The sequence below is a fragment of the Eschrichtius robustus genome, chromosome 13 (genome assembly GCF_028021215.1).
Source record: "Eschrichtius robustus isolate mEscRob2 chromosome 13, mEscRob2.pri, whole genome shotgun sequence".
NCBI lineage: Eukaryota > Metazoa > Chordata > Mammalia > Artiodactyla > Eschrichtiidae > Eschrichtius > Eschrichtius robustus.
In genome coordinates, this window is record NC_090836.1 from 88,315,617 (window position 1) to 88,329,265 (window position 13,649).

Sequence of the window (13,649 nt, forward strand, 5' to 3'; positions counted from 1 at the left end):
ATATATAATTGGCATTATAGTGGTGATTTTTTTCTGTGTTATATGGAAGAATTATCTGCTTGCATTTATGCAGGATTTCCTAACCTAGGATCCATAGATGACCCTCAGGGGGTCCAGCACACCCCCAAGGCTGAATGCTTTTTTCTGAGGAAGGCATCCTTTAACTTTCATCCAGTTCTCAAAGAGGCTCACAATGTTGCTGTGTAACAAAGGAATCGGCATTTCTATGTTGTCAAAGAAGGTGGTGCCACACCGGCTTTATAGGAACCGAGTGGGCTTCTCTCTGAAGTCTACTCTTAGGGAACAAACATGGCTCTGTCCCAAATGGGTCCCGTATAACCGTGGTTCCTCAGATAACCTCGATTCCTCAGATAACCTCAGCCAAAACACTCTCACATTGCTTGGGTCACTGCCCCACAGTGCTACACGGTGCCCAAACGGTGGTCTTTGTTGAAGCATGACCTGATTCACCTGTTAGCCCCCTCCTATGCCCCCGCCCTTCCTGGGAATCCACCCCCCAAACCCATTAGCAACAACGATCATCTAGAACCAGGCAGTAGAATTACGTGCACCAAAGTGAACCTTAGTATTAAATGTAAAGTGAATTGTTGAACACGGGTCAGAGGTCTGACAATGTGTGGGTGTCTTTCCACTTAGCGTGTACTTGTGTCCATGGGAGATGCAATCAAGGACCCGCGGGTGACGGCTCCTGCAACTGCGACGTGGGCTGGCGAGGAGTGAAATGTGACGATGGTAAGAGCCAGCCTTTCGGTACTAATGATCTGTTCTTAGCCTCACTTCTCAGCAGCTACATGTTTTTCTCCTTCTAAAATAGAAATGGTATCTTTATTTCTTCCTTTGGCGATAAGGTAATTCCTACTTGCAGCCAAAAAGATTGTAAAATAAAGAAAAGCATTAAAAAGCAAATAAAAATTACTCATACTCCCAAGACAGGGAAGAAACTATCATCAGTATTTTGTATTGGCCTTCCAGCCTTGTTCTAGGTATATAAATGTGTGTATGGGACTGTACTCTTCACACAGTTTTGTAACCTACTCTTTCACTTCACAATATATATAATCAGTATCTTTTCATGTGAATAAATATAGATAAATATCATTTTTCTTAATTTCTATACAATATCCCATTATCTGATTGTACCATGCCTCTTAAAATCAATTTTCTGCTATCACAAACAATGCTGCAATGAGTATCTCTTTCATATATATATTCGTATATATATTCATATATATATTTGCATTTGTCTTATTAATCTATTTGGTTAAATTCCTTGGGATGGTGAGTTAGAAGTTGGCAGTTTGGGGGAAAGGTTTGCTGCTTACTGCCAAGTTGTCCTCCAGAGACTGTATCAATTTTTTTTCCCCCCAATAGGGTCTGAGCAGGCTCGTTTTCCCCAGGCCCCCACACTGCACTGATGGTTCCTAATGTGCCCACATGAGAGTGATGAGAGGGGAGAGAATTTCAGGCAGAAAGAAGCTCGTGGCACAGCCCAAAGATGTGGGAAGGCTCTGCACATCTACAGGACCAAAGGACTGCAGGATGGGAGGGATGTAGAGGCAATGAGGAAAGCGGAATGAGAACAGGCTAGAGGCATAGGCAGGAGTCAGCTCGTGAAAGGCTAAGGACGGCGGACCTTCTGCCGAGCCAACAGGAAGCCATTCAAGGGTTTTGAGCAGGGTGGCAATGTGATGTGATCTGCATTTTACAAAGATCATCCTGACACTGGGTTGGAGAGAATACCCCTGGAAGCAAGTATTAGAGAGTCCCCCTCACCTGGGGCAGGGGCTGGGGAGGAGTCACAGGTGCCTGCCAGCCCAATGAGGGCTCCAGGAATGTGGGGTTGTCAGAAGGATTGTCTTTGCCCAAAGCTCCAGGTGATGTTAAAATCAAGAGAACTCAGATTTTGTTGAAAAGCTAAAGTCGGAAGTGTGAGTGGTCTTGAGCCAAAAAGACATCCTAGAGCAGATATCAAATGCTGGTGTGTGGAGCCAGGGTTCAGAGGGCCTGGGAGAGGGAAGCAGGGAGCAACAGGGTCACATAAACAGGAAGACAGCCTGGGGGAATCCCTAGATCAAGACATAAGCGGCAGCCAGGGATAATCTGGGGGTTTACCCTTGACTGTCATTTATATGCTTATAGGAGCATGGTGTATGGGAGGACCAACCACATTTAAAGGGACAGGGAACAGTCTGGAGGCTGTGACAAGTTTTCACGCCCGTCCTCCTGCTGCTCCTCTCACCAGCAGCCTTGTGATTCATCTCTTTGCCTCCTGTCCTATTTCCCTCCATTCCATACTCCACATTGCTGCCAGACAGAACTTTCTAAAACATAGATATCTTAGTCTGTTCTGGCTACTGTAACAAAGCACCATAGATTGTGTGGCTTATAAACAACAGAAAGTTATTTCTCATAGTTCTGGAGGCTAGAAGTTCAGGATCAAGTTGCCAGCATGGTTGGGTTCTAGTGATGGCCCCCTTCTGGGTTGCATACGGCCGTCTTCTCATGTTATGGCAGAAGAGGCAAGAGACCTCTACAGGGTCTCTTTTATAAGGGCACTCATTTCGTTTGTGAGGATTCCACCCTCATGACCTAATCACCTCTCTAAGGCCCAACCTCCAAGTACCAGCACATTGCAGATTAGGTTTCAAAATATGGGTTGGGGAGGGGGGACATAAACATTTGGACTATAGCAACACTGTTACCCACCCTCCCCAGGACCTGACAACCTGCTGTGATTCTCCATAGCCTCCAGTAGGAGAAACTTCATTGCCTATAGGAGACACACCTTAGCAAGGTGTGGTACAAAGCTGTTCACCAATTGGCACTCACCCAGTTTTCCAGCCTGGTCTCCACTGCACACTCTGCTTAAGGGGCTTCAGTCTAGTAATGGAAATAAATGTTCAATCGTGTTCAGAAAATTGCGATATGAGAGTGTAGAGTAAAGCGCCTCTAGACCAGACTAGACTGTTCTTTGTTCGCATGCAAACTCCCCACTCCCAAGCCATGTCACACATCATTCATCGATCATTGCACTCCTTCCTCTGAGGTCAGATAGGGGCACCACATCCTTTTCAAAAGAGCACACCATGTAGTCACTACCAATTAACTGACGTTGGCTCAAAGGTTTAGAGCAGATTTCAGAGAGGAGGACCTAAAAGGTGATTGGGATTTCAGAGATAGAGAATGGAGAGAAGGAGATTTCCAGGCTCAAGGAAAAGCACACATAAAGGCACAGAATTGCGCTGCATCTACTCTAGCCCACTGGAGCCTGTAAATGTTCCCTCTGACACAAAACAGACCACTTTCGCAGCCAGGTCTGTGTTTCAGGACCTTCTATACAACCAGGCCAGGCCTAATGAGATTTCTCTTGGCCAGGCCTAATGAGATTTCTTTCTCAAAAGCTCTTAGCCTGAGCAACCAGCCCAATGGGTCCTTTTTCTCATCTCTAACAATTTCTTTCTGGATCTTCCCCTGCCAGGAAGTATCTGTTAGCTGGGCATCCAAGGTAAAAACATAATGCTGTTCCAGGAAATTTAGGAACTAATTTGGCAAGTAGGTAGTGACTACCTGCTGACTATTTCTGCACATGCAAAACAATAACAACAACAACTTCATATTAATTATAATTAGGTATTTGCTTATTTATATCACTCTGTAACAAAATGATGAAAAATTAGGAAGAATAAGGAACATAAGAGGTATAAATAAAATAGAAAATTAAGCCCCGGGGAGGGATGTGCATCCTCACCACCTAGCAAGGGGACCGGCACACAGGAGACACTCCATTGGTGTATCTGACCTTCAGATATGGCTCTGAGCTTCCTAGAAGCCAAGGTAAAAAAAGATTTACACGGTCACATAGTTTTACATAGTTCACGTGATGCATACCAGTTACTTGTGAGGAAGGAAATCTTTTCCTAGCACCAAGTACTAAAAGAAAGTTCTTGAGTGAGATTTAGTAAAGAAGGGCTGACACAGCATTTGGTTCTCTTTTTCAGAGATCACAAAAGATGAATGCAATGGGACCTGCCACACCAGTGCCAAGTACGTCCCCTTTGGCCTCCTTTGGAGGCGATGCAAGGGGTTTTTTTGGGGTTTTTTTTTCAAACATCTTTATTGGAGTATAATTGCTTTACAATGGTGTGTTAGTTTCTGCTGTATAACAAAGTGAATCAGCTATATGCATACATATATCCCCATATCCCCTCCCTCTTACTCTCCCTCCCACCCTCCCTATCCCACCCCTCTAGGTGGTCACAAAGCACCGAGCTGATCTCCCTGTGCTATGCTATGTGGCTGCTTCCCACTAGCTATCTGTTTTACATTTGGTAGTGTATATATGTCCATACCACTCTCTCACTGCGTCCCAGCTTACCCTTCCCCCTCCCCGTGTCCTCAAGTCCATTCTGTACGTCTGTGTCTTTATTCCTGTCCTGCCCCTAGGTTCATCAGAACAGTCAGAAAGAGAAAATGCAAGGGGGGATTCTCCTAGTAGCATGTGTCCACCCAGGCCCTATCTTTAGGGAAATAGTTTCCTGAGACCATTTCTGAGGATGTATGATTAATTTAAGTACGAAACTAAAAATGAGGCCGCCATCAGCTTGCAGATCCAGCCTTTTGAACATGCTGCCACCTGAGTTACCTGACATGCTGGCAGAGTGCCAATTGTTACCCCATTCAAGCCACAGGGACTCTTTCACAGGAGCAGAGGGAGCCCGATGGGCCTCAATTTCATCAAACCTTACTTGCAATTCACAGCCAAGCCTTCCTTCTTTATAATGGAACTTCATACTCCTAACTCCCAGAGGGGTTTAATGGGTTAATTAATCAAAAGCCCAGTAGCTGGAGTTAGACCTGAGTTCAAATCAGCGTCTATCATTTCCATTGACTGTGTGACCTTGAGTCACTTATTTAATGCCTCTAAGCCTTGGTTTTCTCATCTATAAAATGGGAATAATGATAATACCTACCTGTTAGGGCTATTGGATATTGTGTAGGTTACATAAAATAATGTGTGAAGCACAGCTCCAAGCACATAAGATGCTCTCTAAAGATGGGCAGCTACCCTCCTTATCCTTGGGCCAGTGCCTACATATACACACTCTGTAGTTTGCCTGATAAATGACTCCAGTTTTAGCGACTTGTGGCAGGGCCATGCTAGGGATGGACTCTCCCCCCCAGCCTTAGGCGGGACCTCAGAGTGCCTCACGGGGGTGAGAGCTGGGATGCTAGAGATGAAGGGGTATTGTGAGTCCCGTGGTGGGGTGCTGTGCGTTTCTCTACAAACACCACTTGCCCTTTCTTGTTGCAGCTGCCTTCTCAATCCGGACGGCACCGCCTCGTGCAAATGCGCAGCAGGGTTCCAAGGGAACGGGACGGTCTGCACAGGCAAGTCAAGAAGGAATTTGCTGAGAGGAGAATAGCATGAGCTCTTGAGAGATCTGTGTTCCTGCAGACTAAATGGGCAGCTGCTACCAACCATTGATGGTGAACTGGATGTAACAGGGCAGCCGATCGTGCCCGGGGAGCAGGACACCTGTTCACGGATAGGGCGTGTTGGTTTTGGAATGTGTGGGGCAACCGCCCCTGTTCTTTTCTCCGAGCCTTGGCCACAATTGGAATCATCTGGAGAGCTTTAAAAACCACTGATGTGGCTGACCTAGGATGTGGCCTGTGGCGGGGGCGGGGGGGGGGTGGCGGAAATGGGACTCCGGAGTGGGATAGAAAGAGGCTTGAGCCCTGGTTCTTCCCCCCAATCCCCACACGGCCTTGGGTGGGTCTCTAAACTACCCTGGGCCCCCTTGGCTCATTTGTAAAGTAAACGTAAAACTCTCTCCCCTCGCAGAGTAGTTTGGGGATGAAATGACCCCTCCATGTACAACAACAGAATGAGGCAGCTGTTAAAAACAGCCCCGGCGTTAGACTCCCTGGGTTCGAATCTATGTTCTTATAGTTCGTGTCACCTTGGGAAAGTTGCCTGACTGCTCTTTGCATCATTCTGTCATCCGTAAGTTGTAGCTCATAAGAGAATCTCCCTCCCTGGATTGTTGGACAATAACCTGAATTAAATAATACCTGTGAAGTGCTTAGAACATCCCTGGCACAGAGCACTCGATAAATGTGAGCTAATACTCTCATGGTGCCCAACACGTATTTGGTGCTAGGAAAATGGAAACACTTAGCACTGTGTCCAGGCAGGCGTCAGTGCAGATTGTGGTGGAGCTGGACAATGACGGCACCAATTTGCTTTCTAGACCATCTGACCCTGGGGATTGTCCCCGATGTTCCCTGCAGTAGGATGTGTACATCATGCCAGTGAAAACAGCTGGAAAGGCAAATAACTGTAATGTTTCTCTTGCCCCCTGCTTTGGGGAAAAATAACAAAAGCAGAGGACGCAATATAACAACCAACATTTCTATAACATTTTCATATACATTATCCAAACCTGCAAGTAAACCTATATAGGTGGACCCCAAAGTTCTTATTTACTGAGTGGTTTGTCCAAAGTCACACGGTGAATGAAGGCCAAGCCAATACTCAAACACACATCTTGGGTCTCCAAATGGATCTAGGTCTTTGATCCACTTTGAATTAATTTTTGTATATATTGTGAGGTCCAAATTCATTCTTTCCCATATGGATATCTAGTTGTCTCAGTATCATTTGTTGAAAAACTTATTCTTTCCCCCATTGAAATAACATCTTGGCATCTTTGTGGAAAATCAATTGACCGTAGATGTATGGGTTTATGTGTGGACTCTTAATTCAATTCCATATAGATCCTTGTACCAGTTCCATACTGTCTTTATTACTGAAGCTTTGTGGTAAATTTTGAAATTAGGGAGTGTGAGTCCTCCAACCTGGTCCTTCTTTTTCAAGATTGTTTTGACTATTCTGGGCCCTTTGAATTTACAAATGAGTTTTAGGATAATCTTGTCAATTTATGCAAAGAAGTCAGCCAGGATTTTGACAGAGATTGCATTGAATCTGTAGATCAGATTTGGGGAGTAGTACCTTCTTAACAATATTAATTCTTCCCATCAATGAACATGGAATGTCTTTCCATTATTTAGGTCATCTTTCATTTCTTTCAACAATGTTTGTAGTTTTCAGAGTGTTTTATAGTTTGTTAAATGGAGTCCATCTTTTAATGCTATTGTAAGTGGAATTGTTTTCTTCATTTCATTTTCAGTTTGCTCATTGCTACTGTACAGAAATACAATTGATTTTTGCCTACTGTTCCTGTGTCCTACACAGGATCATTTATTAGTTCTGATTGTTTTTAGTGGATTCCTCAGGATTTTCCATAGCAAGATCATGGCATCTGCAAATAGAAATGGTTTTACTTCTTTTCCAATCTGGATGTCTTTTATTTCTTTCTTGCCTAATTGCCCTGGCCAGAACCTTCAGTACAGTATGGAACAGAAGTGGCAAAAGCAGACCTTGTCTTATTCCTGATCATGGGAGAAAGCATTTGGCCTTTCATCATTAAGCATGATTTTAGTGGTGGGTTTTTCATCAATGAAAAATGTCCTTCATCAGGTTAAGGAAGTTCCCTTCTATTCCTAGTCTGTTGAGTGTTTTTATCATTAATGGTATCGAATTTTGACAAATGCTTTTGCTCATTCTGAGATGATCATGTTTTGTCTTTAAGTCTACTGATGTGCTATGTTACATTAATTGATTTTTGGATGTTAAACCATCTTGTATTCCTACATAAATCCCACTTGGTTATGGTGTATAATCCTATTTATATATTGCTGAATTTGACTTGCAAGTATTTTCTTGAGGTTTTTGTGTCTATATTCATAAAGGATATCAGTCTGTCGTTTTCTTTTCTAGTGATGGCTTTGTCTGGTTTTGGTATCAGAGTAACACTGGTCTCAGAATGAATTGAGAAGTCTTCCCTCCTCTTTCAGTTTTTAGAAGAGTATGTGAAATTTTGGCATTTATTAAATGTTTGGTAGAATTCACCAATGACATCTGGTGCTTTGCATTCTTTTGAGCTATCCATATTTAATCCAATGCCTACCGTTTTGAAGTATTTTCCATTTCTCAAAGATTCAAGTAAAAACGCATCAATTTTCCCCCCTCCCCCTGCCCTGCTCTGTGTCATCTTTCTGTTCTATAGCAATCAACGCCTGTGAGATCAGCAATGGAGGTTGTTCTGGCAGGGCTGTCTGTAAAAGAACCACCCCAGGAAGCCGGGTGTGTGTGTGCAAGGCAGGCTATACTGGCGATGGCATCGTGTGCATAGGTAGGTACCATCCCTCACCCGCGATTTCCAACTGCCTTTAATTTTGACCCCTCGGTCCAGGTGCTGTCTGATTTCTCCACTGTACATTGACTTGTTTCCCCTTTGCTGCTCATAAGCAATCGGCTAGGAAACGCTTTAACACCAAGCACATATCCTGCTCCTCACCTAAATGTCCTCCTAAATTTAGCATCTACTGATGATTCTTCTCTGAACCAATTATACTGTGATGGTTACAAGTGTTTTGTTTTTTTTTATTCCTACATCTCTTCATTCATAGCATGTTAAATGGGACTCCAAAATTTTATTATTTCGAGTCCTTGGCTGCAAACACTCATATTCAGTCAATAGAGGGACAGAGTCAAGCCTGCAGACATGCCTCTGCTGGCACAGTCCCACCCCTGCGGAGCCGATTTTGAGAAACCACAGCTGGTTCCCTCCCTGTTGGGTTACTTCTGCCTCAGCGTTGTCAGAAAACGGAATCACGCCTTGACACTTGCTCCCCTCGGTCAGTTAGCCATCATGGCTGGTCCCTCAAGACAGCTTTACTTAAAAAATGAGGCTTGACTCTCATGCCAGGTGTTGCTTTTTGTTTTAAAGAGATCAACCCGTGCTTGGAGAACCACGGTGGCTGTCACGAGCACGCAGAGTGCACGCAAACAGGACCCAACCAGGTGAGCTCTGCCTCCGCGGGGGCCTACGTTTTCCTAGGAGCAAATTCCTGGGTAGTTAGACCCAGGCCTGAGGGAGAGGGGCTGAGGACAGACCTCTAGGGAGCAGCAGCATGAAATAAATACATTAGAGGAGATTCTGGAAGAATTCCCCAGGAGGCCATTCTTTGGGAAGCAGGAGAAAAGGGGAGAGGGGCAGGGGACAAAGGGTACACAGGGAGAAGGGCCTTCCCTAGAGTGGGAAGAAGTGGCATGTGCAAACACCACGTGGTTCCAGAAGCACCTAGAAGGTCTCCAGCAATGCTCTCCTTTCTGTCAGCTTTCTGATGCCCAGAATCTTACCATTTTTCTTTGGCTTGAGGCTGTGAAATGCATGTGCCACAGCAGAAGATAACGGTGTTAAGGCCTCTGTCAGCCACGTATTCCCCAACACTGTGCCCCTTGCGGTGCCTTCTGCGGGAGCAGGTTTGGGGACGTGGGGAAATGTGAAGGCTCCAGCACAAAGGAGGGGAGAGGCCAAGGGGTGAGAAGACTCAGGCGGGGAAGCTGGAGGCTCAGGGACCCAGGCTGTGCCTCCCTCAGTCCATGTCATGTTGTGAACGAGCAGGAAATTGCGTTCGTCAGAAACTGGATGATGACCAGAGCCGACAGCCGGCAGAACCTCTCTGTGAAATGACCCATTTCCCCTTCCTCCCGGACAGGCCGCCTGTAACTGTTTGTCGAAATACACGGGAGATGGGAAGGTCTGCACACTCATCAACGTCTGCTTAACCGTGAGTACGCCCCCCCCCCCCTCCCCCGAGGTCTGGCCTGCGGTGCCCCCTTCTCCGCGTCTAGGGGCGGGACATTGAGGTGGGCCCTGTCAGAGCTGCTTCTGGGCCATTTCTCCCTCGTGCCCCAGTTGCAGTGTTGGAGAAACTCCAGTCTCTGCCTCCGTCTTCACGTGGCTTCCCCTCTGTGTCTGTGTCTGTGTCTCCTCTTCTAGTGAGGACGCTTGTGGTCTTAAGACCCCCTGGTTAATCTAGGACGATCTCATCTCGAGATCCTTCACTGCATCTGCAAAGACTCCTTTTCTAAACAAGGTCGCATTCACAGATACCAGGGCTTAGGGCGTGAACATAGCTTTGCAGGGGGCCACGATTCAACCCACCGCAGAGCAGGAGGGACAAAGGTCTCTGCCCCAGCTCACAGAGCGAGTACCCGGCACAGCCAGAACTCGAGCCCACGTCTGTCTGACTTGGAGCCCGCACCCTTGACCACTTCTCGTGGTGCGTGGTGCTTGTTCCTCCCGCGAGGCACTGATCCCCCGCAGGGGCCCGGTTCATACACCTTCCTTCCTCGTTCATGTCACTGCCCACCGGAGAGCCTCCTGCTGTGGGCGTGAGTACAGCACAGACAGCCCGTAATTAAAGCCCTTCCTCTCCAGTCGAGGTCCCTACTGTCCCCCATACTGGTCTGTCTCTTTCATACTGACTGCCTTCCAGCCGATGACTTTTCCCTTTGCTATGATGGATTAGAGTTCGGCCTAAAGCTGAGAAGTATCCAACATGCTTGATGCCTTTCTAGTTAACCCCCAGGTGCTGAGAAATTTCCCATTTGGCAACTCTGGGCTGATCTTTTCAGGGCTGGAGATCTGCTGGGATGGGCTGCCATCTTGAGATATGGGCATACCTCAGAGATAGTGCGGGTTCTGTTCCAGACCACCAGAATAAAATGAATATCGCAATAAAGCAAGTCACAAAAATGTTTGGTTTCCCAATACATATAAAAGTTATATTTACACTATACTGAAGTCTATTAAGTGTGCAATAACATTATGTCTAAAAGACCAATGTATGTAAACCAACTATACTTCAGTTAAAAAAACAAAAGACATTAGGAGTTAAAATAAATAAATAAACAATGTACGTACCTTAATTTAAAAATATTTCATTGCTAAAAATTGCTAACCATCATCTGACGTCGCCACAAACCTCCAATTTGTAAAAACCGCAGTACCTACGAAGTGCAGTAAAAGAAGGTATGCCTGTGTAAGGCTGGGGGAGTAGGATGGCCCTTATAACTGTAACGAGTTGGAAGGCAAGTTCAGGAAAAGGGCAAATAATGCAAGCCGGTCAGTTAGAGAGTGAGACAAAAAGTAAATTTCAATACAGAATCGCTGCGTGAACATTGGCAGAGCTGGCAAACTAACTGGTCTGATTCCTATCCCCCACTCCTTGGAAATTCTACCAGAAAAATGGCGGCTGTAGTGAATTTGCTATCTGCAATCACACCGGAGAAGACGAAAGGACTTGTACTTGCAAACCTAACTACATTGGGGATGGGTTTACCTGCCGTGGCAACATCCATCAGGTAACGCGAGGCATGTTTCCATAAAGTAAACTCCACCTTCCTCCCCGTGCGAAGAATCCAGGAAGCTAAGGAGGGTGCGAGAGTTTTGTTACATATAAAACTATAAAATACGGAAGACTATTTTCATATAAATGGACAATGAAAAGAAATTTTATCTCCCAGTGGGAATTCAGTGATTCAGATCAACAGTTCTAAAGTCAGAAACACCTGGGTTTGAATTCAGCTCTGCCAGTTAGTAATGTGACTTTGGGCAGATTATTTCACCTCTTTGTGTATCCGTTTTCTAACGTGTAAAAGAAAATAACAATGGTACCAGCCCCAGCAGGTCGTTATAAGATTTCAATGAGATAGTGTGGGTAGTGGGCACAGAGCACACAGTACCTCAAAGGCATCGCCGTGATGTGGATTGCTGTTGGAGTGTGTGTGCGAACACCCTCGGGCGGAGAGGGTGAAGCCTTGTGATACTTGTAAAGTTCTACCTACTACAACGTGAACATCCTGTTATTTGGTTTAAAGAGGGACTAGCGCATTCTGGCTGATCAAATATTCTTGTTGATAAAGAAACTAAATCTGCCATAAACCTATAACTGAGTTTTTTAATATTGAACTTTTAAAAATGAGTCATTCTGAACATCAATTGTGAACCTATAGATGAGGGAGATTTCCAGTTGAAATGATGGTAGATACTCTCAATCTTAGAGAATTTGTCCTCCAATGACATTCTGGTATATAATTCACAGATGTTAAGTGAACCTCGCTTGTCTTTGTTTCCAGGAGCTTCCCAAGAACCCCAAAACATCGCAGTATTACTTCCAGTTGCTGGTAAGAATGTGTGTGTCTGTCTAACTAGAAGAGTTGGGTCTCAAGCCAGATATGGGATAAATCTGTAACCTCCAGAGTAAGTGAGAGTAGAATAAATCCAGGAAACTGCATTTCTGGAATAGGCTCTGTGTTGGTCATTTGTGAACTTCTCAAGCCCCAGGTGGGCAGCATAAAAGAGTGGAATAAATGTTGCACTAGCCCACTGCACACGTGAGAATGTAGTTTATAAAAAAAAACTGCCATCATACCTGTGGAGACAAGAAGCATTACTGGGGCAATTGGCTAACTCTCCCGGTGAAAGTATTAAGTTAGACCTTTCTGCACCTCTTACATCAGAATACATTCCAGATATACTGAAGAATAAAGGATAAAAATCTAGAAGAATAAAATCATAAAACCTAGAAGAAAATATAAGTAACCATAGGATCTTAGCATTGGCAAGAAGACAATTAGAACAGTTAAGTAAATCATCTTATTGCTTATATTTGTATTGTTATCCCAAACATAGAAAACATTTAGTATGTGGAAAAGACACTGGAAAAAATTATCTGGAAATAACAGAGATCCTTCTAGGTTGTGGGATTATGGGTAGTTATTTTCTTCTTTATACTGTATTTTCAAATCTTTAATACAGTCAGCATATGTTACTTTTATACCCAGATAAAAATAAACATTATTTCAACGTCTAAGAATCTGAGTGACTCTGAATCTAAGACTAAATAAAACACGGGTCTCCCTATCCAGTTTTCTCTCCCCTCTGCCATCATGTACTCTCTGCTAGTTGTTTGAGCCCCTGCCTGTACTTATGTTAAGTACATGGCACGTGGCCCCCACCTTCCTTCCTACAGGAGCATTCTGTACGAGACCTGGTTGGTCCTGGCCCCTTCACTGTTCTGGCACCCTTATCTGCAGCCTTTGACGAGGAACCCCAGGTAAGCATGAAGCTAGAGACAGGTGAAAGAGGTTTGAGGTTGGAACACAGTCTCTGGGCATCACCCTGGAGACAACACTGAAGACATTTCTGGACAGTAGATCTAGGATTGGCTGGAGCTGACCAGTAATGGAAGGGGCCGCCTCTCAGTGTAGGGACCCCTCTCAGGAGAAGCATTCAAGTGGATTTGGGGTAACCACTGGCCAGAGACTTTCTAAAGGACATTCCTGAATAGGGTAGGAGGTTAGAAAAGACCAACAATTCTTAAATAATTCAAACCTCCCAGAGACCACCACCCCCTGAAAAAAAAAATGAATGAAAAGAAATGCTATATTAATGGGATATAAATATGTTCTTTTCTTGCAGGACTTATCAGAGCCTTTACTGTTTAACATTCACTTGGACTCTTCATGCTGGATTACCCATTAATATATAATAATGTAGCAAACATTTATTGATTGTGCCAGACACTGTTTCTAGTACCTGGCATAGATTGACTCATGACAGTCTTCATGACAACACAGTAAGCTGAATGCTATTATCATCCCCGTTTAACAGTCGAGGATGTTGAGAGAAGTAACTTTCCCCAGATCACAC

The 13,649-nt window shown here is 44.7% G+C and overlaps 1 protein-coding gene across 1 annotated transcript in view; it reads left to right on the plus strand.

Annotated features, from left to right (window-relative positions):
* STAB2 (stabilin 2) overlaps positions 1-13,649 on the plus strand; it is a 151,279-nt gene that overhangs the window by 99,206 nt on the left and 38,424 nt on the right. The window contains exons 39-47 of the mRNA XM_068559982.1: positions 658-753; positions 4,020-4,065; positions 5,333-5,409; positions 8,154-8,279; positions 8,877-8,950; positions 9,649-9,720; positions 11,180-11,299; positions 12,074-12,121; positions 12,970-13,053. Of these exons, the coding sequence (XP_068416083.1) occupies positions 658-753; positions 4,020-4,065; positions 5,333-5,409; positions 8,154-8,279; positions 8,877-8,950; positions 9,649-9,720; positions 11,180-11,299; positions 12,074-12,121; positions 12,970-13,053 (743 nt within the window). The remainder of the gene's footprint in view (positions 1-657; positions 754-4,019; positions 4,066-5,332; positions 5,410-8,153; positions 8,280-8,876; positions 8,951-9,648; positions 9,721-11,179; positions 11,300-12,073; positions 12,122-12,969; positions 13,054-13,649) is intronic.